Source organism: Carassius gibelio, chromosome B7, assembly GCF_023724105.1.
Source record: "Carassius gibelio isolate Cgi1373 ecotype wild population from Czech Republic chromosome B7, carGib1.2-hapl.c, whole genome shotgun sequence".
Classification (NCBI taxonomy): domain Eukaryota; kingdom Metazoa; phylum Chordata; class Actinopteri; order Cypriniformes; family Cyprinidae; genus Carassius; species Carassius gibelio.
In genome coordinates, this window is record NC_068402.1 from 6359067 (window position 1) to 6376592 (window position 17526).

Sequence of the window (17526 nt, forward strand, 5' to 3'; positions counted from 1 at the left end):
TACAAATTAGGAAGAAAACAAGCAATTCAAAAAGACAAACATGTTGAAATCATTTGTAACATTATAAATGTCTTTGCTGTCACTTTTGATCCATTTAATGTATCCTTACTGATTAAAAGTATTAATTTCTTCATAAAAAAACAACAACATTGGAACGATACTGTATGTCACATTATATAGCATCACTTGAAAAGCTGTGTGGTCTGTGGGTTCCATGTGAGAATGAAAGAGAAGAGCTTTCTAGACACGACTGGTCGATGGGAGTCCACCACGAGTTTCGTTATTTACTCTCCCCCTTCTTTCTGCCTGTTCTCTCTGTTCCCAGGCTCCATTCATTCCTGGGGGCCCCTTTAGCTCCATTGTGTGAGTGTTTTGGAGAGTGTGTGTGCGCTGAGTGTGTATCCAAGCCAACCTTTGTTGGCAGTCGGCAGCTTGGGATTTGTATTTGCAACTCAATGCAGTTAAGGGGGGAGGGATTCGGTAGTCTGTGTGAAGGAGGTTTGGGAATAGTTGCTCGATTGAGCAAGTGTTTGTTTTAAGTGTGTGTGTGTGTGTGTGTGTGAGACTCAGACGCTGTCCTATAGACACAAACGTCTGTCTCAGACACTAGAGGAGCGCTGGTTAAAGTATATGCGTAGTGGCATCTGACTCAGATGAGGAATGAGCCATGAAAAGTGAAGTGAGCCAACAAACAACATATTCAGCCTTGCTCTGGCATACTGAGAAGTCACAGGAAGAGGTTTAGATTTGTACAAGCATGCTGAATCATAAATGTGTTATTAAGCAGTTGCTCAAAAGTGAGAATAAAAACTTTAACATTGATACAAAAAAATATAGATTTCAATTAAATGCTGTTTTTGTGATTCTATCAAAGAATCCTGTTGTCAGCATTGATAAGAAGAAATATTATTTGAGCATTGAAGTTCAGCTTTGCATCACAGTCATTAATTGCAATTTAAAATATTTTAACATTTTTCATGTTTGCTGTATTAAATAAATGCATCTAATAAATGCAGCGTTAGTGAGCATAAGATACTTTTGAAAAACATTGAATAATATTTCCCACCCCAACCTTTTGAAAATTTTTCAGAAATATCAGGAACATTTCAGATTGTGCACCATTTTTAGGTTAATGTGGTGCTTCTGCCATTGAAGTGAAAGCAGATAAACCAAATTCTACTTCTGGAATTCAGTATTTTTCACTTCAGTTTATGCATTCACATATGCATGCTGATAGATGTATGCAAAATAGAAACAATTTTGCCTGTGGACCTGTTGTGTGTATATACATTTATCATATAACTTAATGAGTGTTGATAGACCAGGTGCAATCATTTCTTGTGCTGATACATAAAAAAAAATGTTCCAAGCCAAGGTTCCTTTCAGCATCTGTGCTATTTATTTGATCTGTTTGTGCATGCAAACAAAAATCATCTTTAAAGTAATGCACCTACAGAGTCACAGGACCGGAATAAATGCACAAATATAAAGCATACGTGAAGCTAGTCTCATAAAATAACTTACTACCATGGTACATTTTTGTTTGCCAGCTATACACTCCCTCAAAATTGAATGTGAAAGCTAATAGCTTACAGACGTCCTTGACCTGAACCCTCCTAAATGTTATTGCCTCACTGTACTTATGTAGTTATTACAGAAGAGATCATTTTGTTGTGTCACAGATGCAGAACCCTGAACATTCCTCAACAGGCCACAAGTGTTTACACATTTAATCCACTAGAGGGCGCCAGAAAGAAAACTCTCTATGTCTGGACAGTCTGAGAAATGTCTGGATTATATTGCACTTCTAGATCTTAAAACCAGCTATTTTAAAGCTATGTTTTTCATGTTACCAAGTAAAGTAAAGTCTAGGACAAGTGTGATTTTTTTTTTTTTTTTAGCTAGTCAGTTTACAGATGTTTTGCTGATGGCAAAATGATTTGTTGTTTATGACAATGACTGCACATTTTGTTCTTTTTTTAATTCTGTTTCACTTGCGTTTCTGCCACCACTTGACCATGGCTTCTTTTTTGTGCCGCACGCTGTGATTATCCCCTTGAGCAGTGTTTTCACTTCTTCTTTCAGTCATGCTTGGTTTCTTGAGGTGGGTTTCGGTCTGTGGCGTGAAAGCAGGGCTCTCATAAGACATCTGTTGCTGGACGGTAATTGAGCCTGACGAAATCTCTTTCTCTAATATGAGCCTTCACCTTTAAACCTCCCTGATCTTTTCCAGGTACACTTGTAATGGACAGTAAACAACTGTTGATTGTACGTTCATTCTCTTTGTTTTGCACATTAGTAGTAGAGTTAAGCATTACTGTCATGCTACTGGCTTGAATTATCGTTACAGAAGATACACAAAATACACAAAAACCTGCCTTTTTCGGAACAGAATCCCTCTTATTTTCATATTAGGTTTACAAATAGGCCAGTGAGCAACACGATTTTGCTGATGTAATAAATAATGAGAGGCCTGTGTGATTTGTTCGGACTCAGTTGGATTGTTTGATGGTTAAAAAAAATTGGATAGTGTGTGTGTGTGTGTGTGTGTGAGAGAGAGAGAAAGAGAGAGCTTTAAAATTGTGTTTTTTCTGTAAATGTTGCTTTTGTGCATATGGCCTCTATGGTATTTTTTGAAGTGCCTTGCACATAATGTGGTACACTACTTTTCGGAAGTTTAAGGTGAACAATGTTTTTAAAATACTTTTACTCAGGAAATATTTGTTAAATTGATAAAAAAGCATTCCTATTTTAGATAATTTTCTTTTGGACATTCTATGCATTAAATAAATCCTGAAAAATGGTTTCCACCAACATTTTAAGCAGCACAACTGTTTTTAACATTTATAATAATCAGAAATCAGCATTTTATAATGTTTTCTGAAGGATCATGTGACACTGAAGACTAGAGTAATGATGAAGAAAGAGAGAAATATATTCAAATAGAAAATGCTTATTTTAAATGAGAACAATGTCCACTATAAGACAGTTTTACTGTATCTTTGATCAAATAAATCCAGCCTCGGTGAAGATATTCCCAACCCATTTCACCATCACGATTTAAATAAAAAATACCATGGTATTACCATCTGATCCTACAGTAATTTGATCAAATGTGAAGCTCACAGAAATAAATCACAGTCTGCCTATAACAGAAACAAAAGTGCTGGCAAATGGGATTCATTTGACAGTGCCTCCTTCAAACAAGCTAAAAAGTAAAAAGGATTGTGACCGGATCAAAGTCGAGGGTCATGTCAGTGAGTTTTTTTTCATCAATCTAGCAAAACCCCTTGACGTTAGAGATTCCCTGCCTCCTCCCTCCTGCCTTCTGCACCTGCTCCTTTCCCCTCCTTCATTGCTGTCTTGATGTTCGTTAGTAAATGACTACATCTGGCCGTGGTTTGATTGGGTGAGTTGTGCTTATGCCTGCAGCCATATGGGTTCAGTGTTAATACGGCTAGATTAGCCAGCAGCAAACGTGACTGAAGATTTTCCGGTGGCCTCCTTTCACCCCCCCACCCAGCACATCCGTGTCAACTCCTCGTTCTCCCTCCTCTACTCATTTTTCATCTTGATGGTGGCACCTTCGCACCTTGCTGTGAACGCATTAGTTGATGTTGGCACACTGATCTGTGTCTCTGTGTTTCACTGCACTTTATGTGACATACATTCCCACAGCTTGTATAACCCTTAAACACACTTCTGCAATCACACATGTTTTCTGGAAGACTCTTCTGACCGCTGTGAGGACTAACAGCACATCCGTTCATGACCGTAGTAAGGGTTAATGAAGATTATGACCTCATGGTTTCTCCTCATTGCGTTATCAGCTTCATAAAGATAAACTTTAGCACAGTGATAAACATTTGATTTTCCCTCATCACAGGATTAGACGGTTATTCCCCAGTGGTCTTTGTGATTATATACTAAAAAGCCCAGGGCATATTTTAGAATAGCATTAATACAAATTGTCATTATTTTAAAGCATGCCGATGCTTTGCTTGAAGTTTCAATGGCTATTCTAATTATAAACTCATAAAGTGAATATAATTTGTTATTATAATGTGTTAATATTTGTTATTTTTGGATGTTTATTTTTCATTATTTTTAAAAGAAAATTATTATTTTTTATTTTATTTTTTTTATGTAAACTATTTTTACATATACATATTTAAATAGGTATATGAATGTTTGTGTGTGTATTTATATATATATAAGTCTGTGTGTGTGTGTGTGTGTGTGTGTGTTTCTGCAAAGGTCACAATTGGACTCATTTTTCACAGTTGCATGATTTTCACATTTGATCAAAAACTCAGCAAAAGAACATGTCATTGTGAAATATTATAATTTAAAGTTTCTGTTTGAATATATTTTAAGATGAAATATCTGAAGCTGGAGACAGACAGACAGATGTAACATGTTTTTTAATTTACAGTATATATATTTTTAATAATGTAATTTCTGATTTATTTCTTTTGAAGTGAAATTAAACCCCCAGCATGTTTTTAACAGATTTTGTGGGATTCATTCATAAATATCATTGTGTCTGTGCCAATATAGTCAGTGTCTGTTTATGCCCATATATGACCAAAAAGTTTGAACGCGTGCAGGACGAACACATGGTATGGTATGGATGTGTGTGTGTGTGTAAGCAACTATCTTGCACTATGTGCCTGTGTGATGGAACCTAATGGCGGTGTGTCAATGTGTGACGTTGAGAGGTAATCCCGGTCTCTGTGACGTGGATCACCTGCTTTCCTAGCTGCTCGTCAACAGATGGAAACTCGAGGATTAGCACTATAAGAGCGAGGGCTGACAGAGCAAGGCAAGATATCCTCATCCAGCAGAAGAACAACTCACAGAAAGAGACAGGGGATAATTGTGAACAACACTACATTGATTCCTGGCTCTCTAGTGGGGGAATCAAATCAATCTGACTACAGAGGCTGCCAAACATTATCTGAAGAAGTTTGAGAGCAGAACACAAGGCAGAATCCAAACATTACTTTTGAGTTTTTCCTATTAAGACTAAATTTTTTCTTTGGAGAACATCGGAATAGTTGAGACATGACTGTTATCAAGGTCAAACAGTGAGTATCTTTGGAAATGTTTTTCTCTTGTTTAGAACGAGACCGATATATCGTTTTGCTGATATGAGCCTTTTGCCGATATATCGGTATAGGCAAATATGCTGCTGATATGATTATTATTTTATTTTTTTACACATAATGCAGATAAAATGTTTGAAATGCTGAAATTACGTAGATTGGCCAGCAGAGTGCACTCAATTGTTTGGTACTAGCGACTGGAAAACGAGTCTGCAAGTCTATGGAAAATCATTGGAAATTTGAACGTCCATATCTTTGTAACCGCATGGCGGATCAGCACCACATTCAGGGGATCCCTTCAACTCAAGGAATCCTTTTGTACACAAATAGATAGGAGTTGCGGGTGGTTAAATTTGCGGTCCTGGGCCAACCAATCTAGTGATCCCAGGAGCTACCAACGCAAGGAGGGTGGTCGTTCGCGGGCTGCTCGAGCTGATGGGATCCCCTGAATTTGGTTGAGATCCACTGCCACGTTCACGAGATAGTTCACCAGTCAACACATTCAAAGTGAGGAGGTCTCTTGTTCAGGCAGCTGCATTCAGTTGTCTTATTCAACCGTAAGTGCCCTGCAAAGTGGACTTCAAATGAAATTCCGCCATAATTCCAGTTCCAAGGGAGCATATGCATAGATTCAGAAAACATTAAAGTGCGCGAGACGTCTATTTACATTATTTATTTACAGAGTTTATTATGTCAGACTTCTCTAGTAAGTTTCGTCTGCGTGAAGACAGTATTGCGAATCCGTGAATTAATGTTCCGAAGTGAACTTCCGAAGTAAACTTCAATGGAATGAAGTTGAATGGAATTTAATTGAATTAAAGTTGAATAAACTTTACTGTACAGTGTACTGTTGTCAGACTAATTTTGGATAATAAAGTTCCCCTGCCTCAATTACATATCTCTTTCACGTCATTATATTTGTATGATCACCACATTTGAGTGATCATTGCAAAAAATGTGTTTGTCTGTACTGTATTCTACATATTGTAGCAGTCAAATGCTTGGACACTTTTGACTGTGCTGTACTATAACATACACAAAGAATATCGGGGGATATATATCGATATCGGCCTTTTTTATTTATTTATTTTTTATTTTTTTTACTTCATAATACCCCCCCCCCCCCCCAAAAAAAAAAAAAAACACATCGGTTGGGCTCTAGTCTTGTTCATTTGATATCTGATAAGCTAATAGTTCTTTAATAGTTTTAACAGCCAAACCAACCCTTAATTATAAGGTGTTGAAAAGTCTACAAAACAAATTTCACTGTAGAATACGGTGTCATTTATCAGTGAGTGGTTATTGTCATTTGGTGTGGTTATTAAGTTTAACATGAGAACAATTTTACATTAGTTTACATCCCTCATATGGACAACGGGTTGTCCGGTCATGTGAGGTTTTGATATGCAGCACACACTGATGTTGTCTGCTGACTCATTGCCAGTTTTGTTAGTTGCAACTGCGGGTTTGACCGAAGATGTGACCTGGTTTACATACCACAGCGTGACTCGGCATGTCTGCAGGTCAGGATGTGGGTGATTAGGATGCAGGTGTAGCTGTGACAACAACATGGTTATTTCTGTTTAGATCCAGATTATGATTATCGATAAGACCGTTGAGGTGTGTGTGGTTGTTTCTGATTGGTGAGTGGTTGCTTGCGTAGTGGAAGCATGTGTTTCATGTCTTATTTCTTTGTTTATACCTTTATAGTGTCCCCACCGTCCCGGTGAAGAACTTAAATGGATCCAGCCCTGTCCATCCAGCTTTGGCAGGTGAGAAATAATAGGCAAATAAGTTATAAATATTGACTGTGAAGATTAAATATAGTAAGATTTAGGATAATTTTTTTTAAGTAAAGACACCGGACCTAAAAATTGATAAATATGATTGTCTCTTCTCTTTGGTTAGGTATCACTGGGATTCTTATGAGCGCTGCTGGACTCCCGGTCTGCTTGACCCGCCCACCCAAACTTGTGCTCCACCCCCCACCTGTCAGCAAGAGCGACATCAAACCTGTACCAGGCCTCGGCCACTGCTGCCGGAAAACTACAAAGAAGCAAGCTCGCAAAGGCAAGGAGCAAAGACAGTTTAATGCAAATTACTGTAAAAAAATAAATAAAAATGAAAACATTGTATTAATATTGTGAATTATAATTCATAATTATTAAATTATTATTATTTATTGTATAATATATTATATTATATCATCATATATTATATGTACTTTTAATCGAATACATGCAGTCTTAGTAAGCATAAGAGATGTCTTTCTTTATTTCAAACTTTAAACCATTAGTGTATGTATAAACAATATATAGAAAACAAATAAAATATTTATATTTTATATATCACATCACATCTTTGTGACAGATTATGTCTCAAAATCCTTATTTGATTGAACTTTTTGTTTTCTTTTGTGCAGGTAGAACTTCAGAAGAAGTTGTTAGAAGATATCTCCAGAAAGTCCGCAACCCACCCGAGGAGGTAAACATACTTAATTCATATTTCCTTTTTTTTTTAATTAAAATATAATACTTTTTTTATTAAAATAATTATATTAATATATTATCTTTAAGTAGATTCATTCAACTTGATTCAATATTTTGAATCTATTAATTTGAATTTTTGTAGGATTGTACAATCTGTATGGAGTCTCTCTGTGGCCCATCTGGTTATAAAGGCCCAGGTGTCGGTGGCATTTCTCGGGCAGAGTCAGTGGGTCGTCTGTGTCAGTGTGGGCATCAGTACCACCTGCAGTGCCTGGTGGCCATGTACAACAATGGTAACAAAGATGGCAGCCTTCAGTGTCCCACCTGCAAGACCATCTACGGTGTTAAAACCGGCAACCAACCACCAGGAAAGATGGAATACCACGTCATTCCTCACTCCCTTCCTGGACACCCTGACTCCAAAACCATCCGGATTATTTACAACATACCCCCTGGCATTCAGGTAAGACTCTTAATATAAAGCTCGTTTAAAACCAATGATTAGCCCAGAGCATTCATTTACATTGGCATTTTGCCACCTGCATCATATGTTGAGCTGCCGCAGTGTTATATAAAGGCATGCATACATCACATAACTATAATGTAGGTCTAAACTGCTCTGTCTATGATTGTTTTAGGGTCCAGAGCATCCCAACCCCGGGAAGCCCTTCACAGCCCGTGGATTTCCAAGGCACTGCTACCTCCCTGACAGTGAGAAAGGCCGTCTGGTGAGTCTCCAGACCTTCTCAAACACAATCTCATTCATCCTCTTACAGGGTCCCTGAGTGTCCTTGGAAAACTTTTTTTATTTACTTGTTTACTAGTTTTATCAGGTTTAAGGTTCTTAAAAAAAACCTAAAGGTTCTAAAAATCCCTAAACTATATATAGACTATATACAGAAGTCAACATTTGAAGTAGATCAAAAGATTACATCAAAGTTGTCCTAAAACCAAAACAACCCGTCCTTGTCTTAAGACAACTTTGAACTTTTTTTTGATCCACTTCAAATGTTGACTACTGTAGTATAGGGATAGTGCACCCAAAAATATTTTAAGTCTGTCAACCTGTATGCACTTCTTTCATCTGTTAAACACAAAATATGTTTTGAAAAATATTGGTTGCTGGTAGCCATTGATTTTTCTCCATACAATGGAGGTCATTGGCTATCAGAAACTGTTTGGTTACCCATATTATTCAAAATATCTTTTTTTATGTTCAACGGAAGAACGAAAATCATACAAGTTTGGAACATCAAAGAGAGATGCTTATTATTTATAGTATTATAAAACCTTAATAACTTTAATAGTTATTTTACAGTGTTGGATGCAAGGTATAGGCCTTACAATACCATGACTTACTCCTCTTCTAAATTTACACCCTCCAACTTCAACATTTGAGGTTCTTCAGCTTTCATTCTAAACAATTCCTGCTCTGTTAGGTGTTGAAGCTGTTGCTGGTTGCTTGGGACCGCCGGCTGATCTTCTCAGTGGGCACATCCAGCACCACGGGCGAGACCGATACGGTCATTTGGAACGAGGTGCATCACAAGACCGAGTTTGGCTCCAACCTGACCGGACACGGTTACCCAGACTCCGGTCACCTTGACAATGTCTTGGAAGAGCTGAGGGCGCAAGGCATCACTGAAGAAGAGTGTCTGAGGGACTGAAAATTCAAGTCGGACAACAAAGACTGAATGTTTTTTTTTGTGTGTGTGTGTGTGTGTTAGTGTTGCCAAATCTGAATTCAATTCCCAGCTCTTGTTTCTCACAATACCTGAGACACTTTCATAATCAAAAAAACACTAAGTTTAAAGGTTTCTAAGTCATCATCGCTCCATTTTTTCAGTGATATTAGCCCTCCTACTGCTAATGAAATGGTAGGAGCCTGTCAGAAGTGGGACGGCCAGCTGGAAGAGCTGTCATTTACAAACAACATTGCACTGTGCGTGATATTGTGGTGGAGCCATTGTGTTTTTGAACATTTCTGATGGCATCCTCCCCACAGAAACTAGATTTGGTACGGTGCAATTTTGTGGCTTGTGGGCTGCAGACATAGACTAAAAACCAAACTGCCGGTGTCTGTTCAACCATTTAATGTATTGTAGTTCTGTGAAGGGTACTCAAAACAAAGGTACTTCTGTGCATGTAGTTGTATCATTTGGCACAGAGGCGATTACGTCTTGGTGTAACCGAGGCCGCTACTTGTTGCTAACTTTGAAGCTCCAGTTGCAGCTTTAGATGCTGGAACAGGAAAGTTTACTGCCTCTTAGTGGCACTTGTTAACATTATACATTCCAGTAATAACCATGGTATTTATTTGACAACATAGTTTTCGAAATGTTTGCAGTATTTACATTAACCACTTCTCTTTGTACTTATTTTATTGTATCTTACATTATTTTATAATGCTGAAATGAGAAACCTGCGTTGTCTTTGATTTTGGGTCGGAAACCAATCTCTGTCCGGGGACTGAAAGAGACATTCAGTGCAAACTGCTTTGTTGATCAGTATTAGAGAGATGTTGAGCCAAGGTGAGATTGGCAGCCAACAGATGGACAATGCACAAATTTAATGTAAAACTCATTTCTTTGTGATTGGATTTGCCGTCGGAGAGCGAAGAATTACAAACAGGGCCTGTGCACAAACTGAGCCAAGCTCAATTATAGTGTGGGTTTTTATCACCAGTTTAGGAACCATCAAGGTTTAGATTCTCCAAAGCTGAAGGCGTGGGCCTTTTAAATGGTTATGAAGAGCTACTAACCTACCCTGTTAAGTCTGTTGAAGTTGTATCCTGTGGACAAACTATCTCCGGTTGCCTTTCTGGTCGGTTCTCGGTAGGTCTTTGGTGGACCTGTTTACAAAGCTGTTGATGAAAGGACTGCATGTATGTACATGCAAATGTGTAAGCTTACATTTATAGTTGATGTGCTGTATGTATGTGTTTTATGTACACAATTATTTCCCCCCTGCATCCAGAAGCATGTTGTGGAAGTAACTGAGTATTTCTTTTTCTTGTATGATTTTTTTTTTTTTTATAATATACTTTTAATTGATTGAACTTTTTCTTATAAGCTATTAGGTTTTTTTTCTCCACTGTGAAGTTTTTCATTTCTTTTATTGCACTTGTATGATTTGATTTATTGTCCAGCCAAATTCCTCATGATAGTTACTATGGAAACAGCAGTGAAAATGGCACCGCTGCCAGGATGAAAACTGTGAAGACCGAGAACGGCGCTAGGAGAACTAATGTTCCTGTATAATAGAAAATGTACAAAACAACTCTTGCATATTACATAGCTGCTGGAATACTGAATAAATATTAAAGGCACTCAAAAAAAAAAAGAGAGAGTAAAGGAAATGCTGGTTTGGAATCATTTTCTTCTCAACTTAATTCTTTTTTTTTTTTTCTCTCAAGTACAAGAAATGTGGTCTTTTTTGCATAGTATACTATGTCAGTCAGGCACTAAATATGTGACTCAGTAGGGGGCGATGTTCAACTAAAATAATCAAAAGACAGGATCCACGCTCACTCTATGACCTATAAGTGATACAAATACTAATATATAACACAATTTAATGAGAGCATTTTAGTATGCACCATTATGTAAATATCAAACAATTATTTTCCATAATAGTTTCACAAAATGTGCCAGAAAAAAAAAGCATTATTACTTGACGAGGCTGCTGGTAGACAGACATTTTATAGCTAAATATTCTCAAAATGGCCCAAAATCAGCACTAGACTGTCAAGATGGCAATATGATGGACCGCTCTCTCTCTCTTGCTCTCTCTCTCTGAATTAAAATTTTATCATGACAAAATGAACAGACCATCTGGTCCCCGCTAAGACCAGGGCATTTCCTCTACAGGCAGATGATCCAGCTTGTTAATTAATGCTTTTATCTTAAACGTGTTACATTACCCTGAACAAATTCAATAAATCTTAAAATATGTATGGCTGCATTTATGTATGTATGTGTGTGTGTGTGTATCTATCTATACATATATATATATATATATATATATATATATATTTAGATATGGTTTGATGAAAATCTTTCTCCACCATAGATAGATAGATAGACAGACAGACATAGATAGATAGATAGATAGATAGATAGATAGATAGATAGATAGATAGATAGATTTTTTGAAATATATTAATTGATATATTAATTGCTGTAATGTGGTGTTATTATAATGAAGCCAAGCTGTCCTTCCCCATAATGTATATCTGTGCTCATGTCAGTCTGGAATGTCTCCAAATGTCTTTTAACAGAGTGAAGTTGATGTGAAGGTGATGCGTCTAGACAGATGGGCGAAGTACATAATGCGGTTAACACTGAGTTAGCCATAAAGAAGCCCATGCACCGTGTGTCATCTCAGCTGGGAAGCTGTCAAAAGATAACCCTGCCCCCCAAATCACTACCCCCCAATGTCCTGTCCGAGACCCCCTGTCGCTGGGCTAGAAGATCTAGTAATCTGAAACACTCGGGTGCGGTCAGAGTCGAGGAAGTGTTTGAGGGCAAATGTACTGTGGTAAAAAAGGTCTCAGGCCCAGAGGGGTAATCACGCTAACCTAAACAAGTTTTGTGCCCACAACATGCCTGCAAAATTAACGTGCGTGATTCCAAACCCTTTTTAGACCGAGTTTAATACCAAATCAACCTGACTGCTCATTTTTGGATCTGACACCAAAACAATCTCATTTTCTTTCTCAATTTTCCTGTAGTTATTTCAAGTGCAAATGCACTTTCTCTGCAATGTCCCTCTAGCCCCTTCTCTATTAAAAGCTTTTAAGCTCATAAACACTAGGACTAAGTGGTCTGGAGAGAGACGGGTTGTCTAGGAAACAGCACACTCTGCCGCTCTCAGTCCCCAGAGGACTCGTATTTCACATGCAGATTTTCTGCCTGCCCGACCCACTTTGTTGGCTTTCAGCTAAAAGCTTTTTGCTGCAGACTGACAGAGACAAAAGAGTAGAGGAGAAGGGGAAGGGTTTGGCTAGAAGAGGAGGGCCTTAACGGGCTGTTGCCAGGGTAACTTGACATCATGCTGACGAACTTCCCCCTTTAAAAGCTTTTAAAGCGATTGCTCCAGCCCTCCAGATTCCATTTTGAGGCCTCTTAACTAAGCATGGGGGGAAGGGCAGCAGAGGCCTGTCTCTTGCACACACAAGCACATGCTTGAGAAAGCAAAGTAAGGCCAGGAAAACAGACTGCACTGAGAAAGAACCAAGCTTAAATCATAAACCCGAGCGAAAGGTCCATAATCTGTTCTTAAAATGGCCTCTGAGGACCTCTGCTTCAGTTACACAGTGCCAGGCTCCAACGAGAAGCACAGGAGGGCTCGTAACTGGACGGATTCTGAGATGAAAGCTCTTGTGTACATTTGGGAAGAGTATGTGACAGAGCTAAAGAAGGCTAAGCGCAACGCGAAGATCTACGAGACGATGGCTAAGCAACTTTATGAATTAACCGGCGAACAACGACACAGGGAAGAAATCAAGATGAAGATTACCAACATGACTTTCCAATTCAGGCAAGTAAATACTAATATGACAAATATATGAAGGTGTATGATAAATTATGCAGTTTATAGGCTATTTAGTATAAAGTATTAAATAAAAAGTCAAAAATTTGTAATCTGAGGGTGAAAAAAATAATAAAATAAAAAATATTGAGAATATTGCCATTAAAACTGTCCAAATAAAGTTATTGCCAGTGCATATGACCAATCAATAGTTAAGTTTTGATATATTTATGGTACGGAATTTACAAAATAAATATCTATCTATCTATATTTGTCTGTCTGTCTGGCCAAAGATCATATAAATAATCTGTTTATCGCTGCACAAGTGTCTACTCCTACTATTTTGTAAACTTTAAGTATATAAAATGAAGATAAATGCCCAGGTACACTTCGTTTTCTTCGTTTCGCGTAGTTTGCGCACACTTGAGCGCGCAAGTCTTTCAAAGCGTACCGCGATCGCTGTAAGCTCGGATACATGCGATCTACGCATGCGCACCGCCTACTTGCGTTGCGTGCGAATTGCATGTGCGCTGTTATTCGCGCAGAAGTGTACGCTGAAAATCCAAAATCAGGACAGGCAGTAGCGGGCTGTGCTGATGACGAAATTTACGTCAGGCGCAGTGTCTGCAACAAGCGAAGTATGCATGCTTTCGGTTTGAGAAAACAATGTAATGGAGAAGCGCTTGGAGGACTGCAATGCAGTCAAAACATGCTGAAACAAAACAGCGTGCCAGTTTGACAATGTCAAGATATCGAACTCAAGTAGGCTAGAAACAAACAAAGACCCCGAATACGCAAAACACAGAGAACAAAGACAACATTAAAAAACGTGAATCAAATCAAAATCACTTTGTCACATTGCAATAAACACAAATGGGGGGGGGGGGGGGTAATATGACGTAGTAATACTACGATTCTACACGTTTTAGTGGTTTATTTTGTAGGCTCCTTATGAAGCACTCTCATAAATAATTTATATATTTTTAATTTTATTAACATTAATTTTGACCGCTGCATATGTGCGATTTATGTCTTTTTGTGCTGCTTTCAGCTACTGTAATAAACTAAACAACTATAGATAAATGTTTACAACTACAGCTTTTAAAAGTAGTTAAATTCCATCAGAATTTTCATTGCATTGTATCTGTGAAATGATACACATATGATAAGACTAAAATGGAAATGGCACCCATATTTCTAAAAACAATGAGTATTTCCAGGCTAAAAATCAGTGCAAATGAACCCTTATATACTTACACCTTTTAAAGAATTCACACATTTCACAGAATTCACACAATGCTGTCTGATAGCTTATTGTGTCCTTCAGTTATCATGCTAATAGCACTGATACCTCCCACATTCCAGAGAATTATCACCTGTCCCTCATGCAGCAAGCAGATATTAGGGCAAACAAGCAACACCTAGAAAAAAAAAACAGGACATTTTATAACTGACAAGATACAAATGCTACACATATACTTTACAATTTTCAAATAGATAATTTATTCTTCCACTTGAACTTATTTAGTTATCATAAAATCTTGATGAATCTAAAAATGGTAACAAAAAAGACATTTAGAAATCCTGAATGATCAAAAACAGCATGTTTCTATTAGTATTTTTTTTTTCAAATGCAGCAAGTGAGAAGCACAGTTAATCCATGTAATGGGCAAGGTGCACAGGCAAATTTAGCTACCCTATTAACCCAGTCTTGTAAAATGACATCATTGACATAACAAGCTCAAAATCTAAAGTGATCAATGCATTCAACAATTCCTAATTATCTACATGATCTAGACACATTACTTATCACATACAGAAAACTATTTTTTGGCATTTTACTTAAATGTAGATTTGTCCATTAAAACAAGATGATGTGTTTCATGGGAAGTTTGTTGGTTGTTTGAGTTTATGGCCTATTTTTTTTAATCTAGCATCCAATAGCATTGCAAGGATAACCAATAGGCCCTAGTTGTGTAAATGTTGTCTAAGAGAAAGAGAGAGAGACACGAGCAGCTCTATTTTAGTCAAGCTAAAACTGATGTTGTAACATCACAACAGTGGACCTTACAGAGTTTAAACTCATTTAACACTACAACAATATGTAGTACTTTACAAAAGTAGTACTTTAACAGTATCTTTTTTAACAGGAAGCTGAAGTACACAGCAAATGAAAGCAATGCTACACCTGACTGGCCGTACTACAAATCTATTGAGAGGATCTTGTCAAAGGTACCAGACCATGCCCATATGAGCCCACCGAACCTCTCGACGTCTGGCCCCTCCACTTCTCAGCTCGAGACTTCTGTGCCCCAGTCGGCTCCACCGAGTGGGTTTCTACCCGAGTACACGGGCTCCTCAGAGGAGAGGGAAATCAACGATGAGGAGGAAGGCCTAACAGAGAACTCTGAGAGTTCTTTTGAGACTAGGTAACATGTTCGATCTGATCACAGATCTGTTTCAGTTTCATAAATGTGGAATTAAAAATGCAATGCTGTCTTCTGCAGGTCACAGCCGCGTAAAAGGCGGAGGCTTACACACGTGTCACTGCGACGAAAGAAGCTGCGTGTCCTGGATGCAATGCTGCAGGAGCAACGCAGGATAAGCCGCGCCGTTGAGGAGGCATGTCATGAAGTTCGCCGAGTTATGCATCAGCAGAACTTCCTGCAGGTGCAGAGCCTCCAGCTTCAGGAGCGAATGATGAACCTCCTGGAGAAGATGATTCCTGCTCCATCTGCCCCTTCTTGGCCTAACCCACCAGTCTCAAAGAGTTTAGGAACACCTACAACTGAGTGACAGTGACCTCGGGATACGGGATATGGACCTTTTTTGTGTTTGCAGAGGAAGCGTTGCTATATGCTATCTAAGTATATAACCAACTAGTTAGATGTTCATTTTAGACACTGTTCAGTCTTCTACAATAAATATGTTATTCAAAAATGTTGACAGGTGTAAGCTATCCTAAGCAAAAAAACAATTGAAAAAATCACTATTTATCTGATTCAAAACTCTGTCCTCATAAGTTAAATGGTGATTGTTATGTGACACAAAATGTGTTTTTTTATGGAATCAGATTTATTTGATTTCTAATTGCTGTGTTAGACAATGTAATGTCAGTCATGGTTGACTGGCATCTAAAAGATTTCAGAAAGGTGTTCAAGAAAACTCCAGAAGGTCAGTAGTTCAGGTCAGACAGCTAACACCAAATGGTTGCTGATAATGTAAACAGAATTAGGCTGACATGGATTCGAAATGGCAGAGGACACATTTTTGTTTAGTTAGTAGCATTACAGTTCAGCGTTACAGTGTTATAGCATAGCAAAATGTAACATGTTACTAAATGTTACGAAATGCAGTTGTTTTAGTAGCAGTTTATATGCTGACACTCATATTTAGCTTATATATTAAATTATACACAGATAGAAGAAGAAAAAATGACATTTGCATAAAATTAGTATAATTCACCCCTTTTCTGATTAAACATAATTTACATATTTTTGTGAGGTGTGAAAAATGTCTAGGTGGTCAAACTGTCCAAAGACTGTAAAAAAGAAAAAAAGTGTCATTAAAAAGTTTAAATTCTTGAGGGGGGAAAACAAATAAATATTTTAAAAAGTATTGGAATCAATTGTCTGTCAAATAAAAGTGAGTGACTAACTCAAAATAGTATTGCATACAGCCTACTAACTTATTTTTACATAAAGAAAGAGTAAATTTTTAAGGATTGAGGATAGTTTGGCATGTGTTTTTAAAACTAGATTTTTTTTCTAATCTCCTTTTTATTATATCAGACTATCCTCATTTGTCACTTAACCTTAAAGACTCCCAAAAGTTGCCAGATAGATTGAACCTGACTTGCACCCAAACATTATCATGGTTAATGCACCACCACATGCTCTTTAATTCTTCTTAATGAGCAGGCAAGATAGTTAATCCTTTCTGCTGTGTCTTAAATTGTGCACATGGTAATTAATAGCAACAAACGGTGTACAACTATGCATTTCATCACCTCTCTTCTTTTGTCTGTGATGAAATGGCCCCTCAGGGCCTCATGAAATGGTTTGTTTGTTGATAAGAAGAAAGACGTTAGTGCTCACTGACCTGGGTGTGGCGTCATGAATGTAAAAAAATGAACTGCAACTGTAAACTTATATTTTCAGCTATAGTTATTATATATATATTATATATATATATATATATATATATATATATATATATATATATATATATATATATATATATATATATATATATATATATATATCACATTGCTGTATTTCAGAAAAATAAGATCATCTGAATGCAACTTTAAGAAGCCATTTGTAGTCTTGCCATGGTTCACATGTAGTAGCTGCTGCTGTTTTAAATACTTAATGTGTCAGTGAATGCTATTTAAT

General features: G+C 37.5%; 2 protein-coding genes across 3 annotated transcripts; both read left to right on the top strand.

Annotated features, from left to right (window-relative positions):
* Positions 1–2024: 2024 nt before the first annotated feature.
* Positions 2025–11550, top strand: LOC127962545 (E3 ubiquitin-protein ligase DTX4). 2 transcript variants are annotated; one of them, XM_052562152.1, is made up of 7 exons: positions 2025–2233; positions 6819–6880; positions 7017–7178; positions 7531–7592; positions 7740–8060; positions 8236–8325; positions 9037–11550. In XM_052562152.1, exons 3-7 carry the CDS (start codon positions 7034–7036, stop codon positions 9262–9264), a joined length of 846 nt encoding a protein of 281 aa, XP_052418112.1. In that variant the 5' UTR covers positions 2025–2233; positions 6819–6880; positions 7017–7033; the 3' UTR covers positions 9265–11550. The 2 variants fall into 2 exon arrangements, with proteins under 2 accessions (XP_052418112.1, XP_052418111.1); XM_052562151.1 differs by lacking the exon at positions 2025–2233 and adding an exon at positions 4485–5090.
* Positions 11551–12702: 1152 nt separating this feature from the next.
* Positions 12703–16803, top strand: LOC127962160 (myb/SANT-like DNA-binding domain-containing protein 1). The gene is made up of 3 exons (XM_052561654.1): positions 12703–13142; positions 15284–15558; positions 15637–16803. The coding sequence occupies exons 1-3, from the start codon at positions 12882–12884 to the stop codon at positions 15923–15925; spliced, it is 825 nt and encodes a 274-aa protein (XP_052417614.1). The 5' UTR covers positions 12703–12881; the 3' UTR covers positions 15926–16803.
* Positions 16804–17526: the final 723 nt, after the last annotated feature.

What these genes read in the sequence shown, in the direction of transcription:
- LOC127962545 (XM_052562151.1), top strand. Translation starts at nt 5,068, where the DNA reads ATGACTGTTATCAAGGTCAAACA. An exon ending in ACTGTTATCAAGGTCAAACA is followed by an intron (nt 5,091 to 6,818) that starts GTGAGTATCTTT and finishes ATACCTTTATAG; the next exon opens with TGTCCCCACCGTCCCGGTGA. An exon ending in TGTCCATCCAGCTTTGGCAG is followed by an intron (nt 6,881 to 7,016) that starts GTGAGAAATAAT and finishes CTCTTTGGTTAG; the next exon opens with GTATCACTGGGATTCTTATG.
- LOC127962160 (XM_052561654.1), top strand. Translation starts at nt 12,882, where the DNA reads ATGGCCTCTGAGGACCTCTGCTTCAGTTACACAGTGCCAGGCTCCAAC. An exon ending in TGACTTTCCAATTCAGGCAA is followed by an intron (nt 13,143 to 15,283) that starts GTAAATACTAAT and finishes TTTAACAGGAAG; the next exon opens with CTGAAGTACACAGCAAATGA. An exon ending in GAGAGTTCTTTTGAGACTAG is followed by an intron (nt 15,559 to 15,636) that starts GTAACATGTTCG and finishes TGTCTTCTGCAG; the next exon opens with GTCACAGCCGCGTAAAAGGC.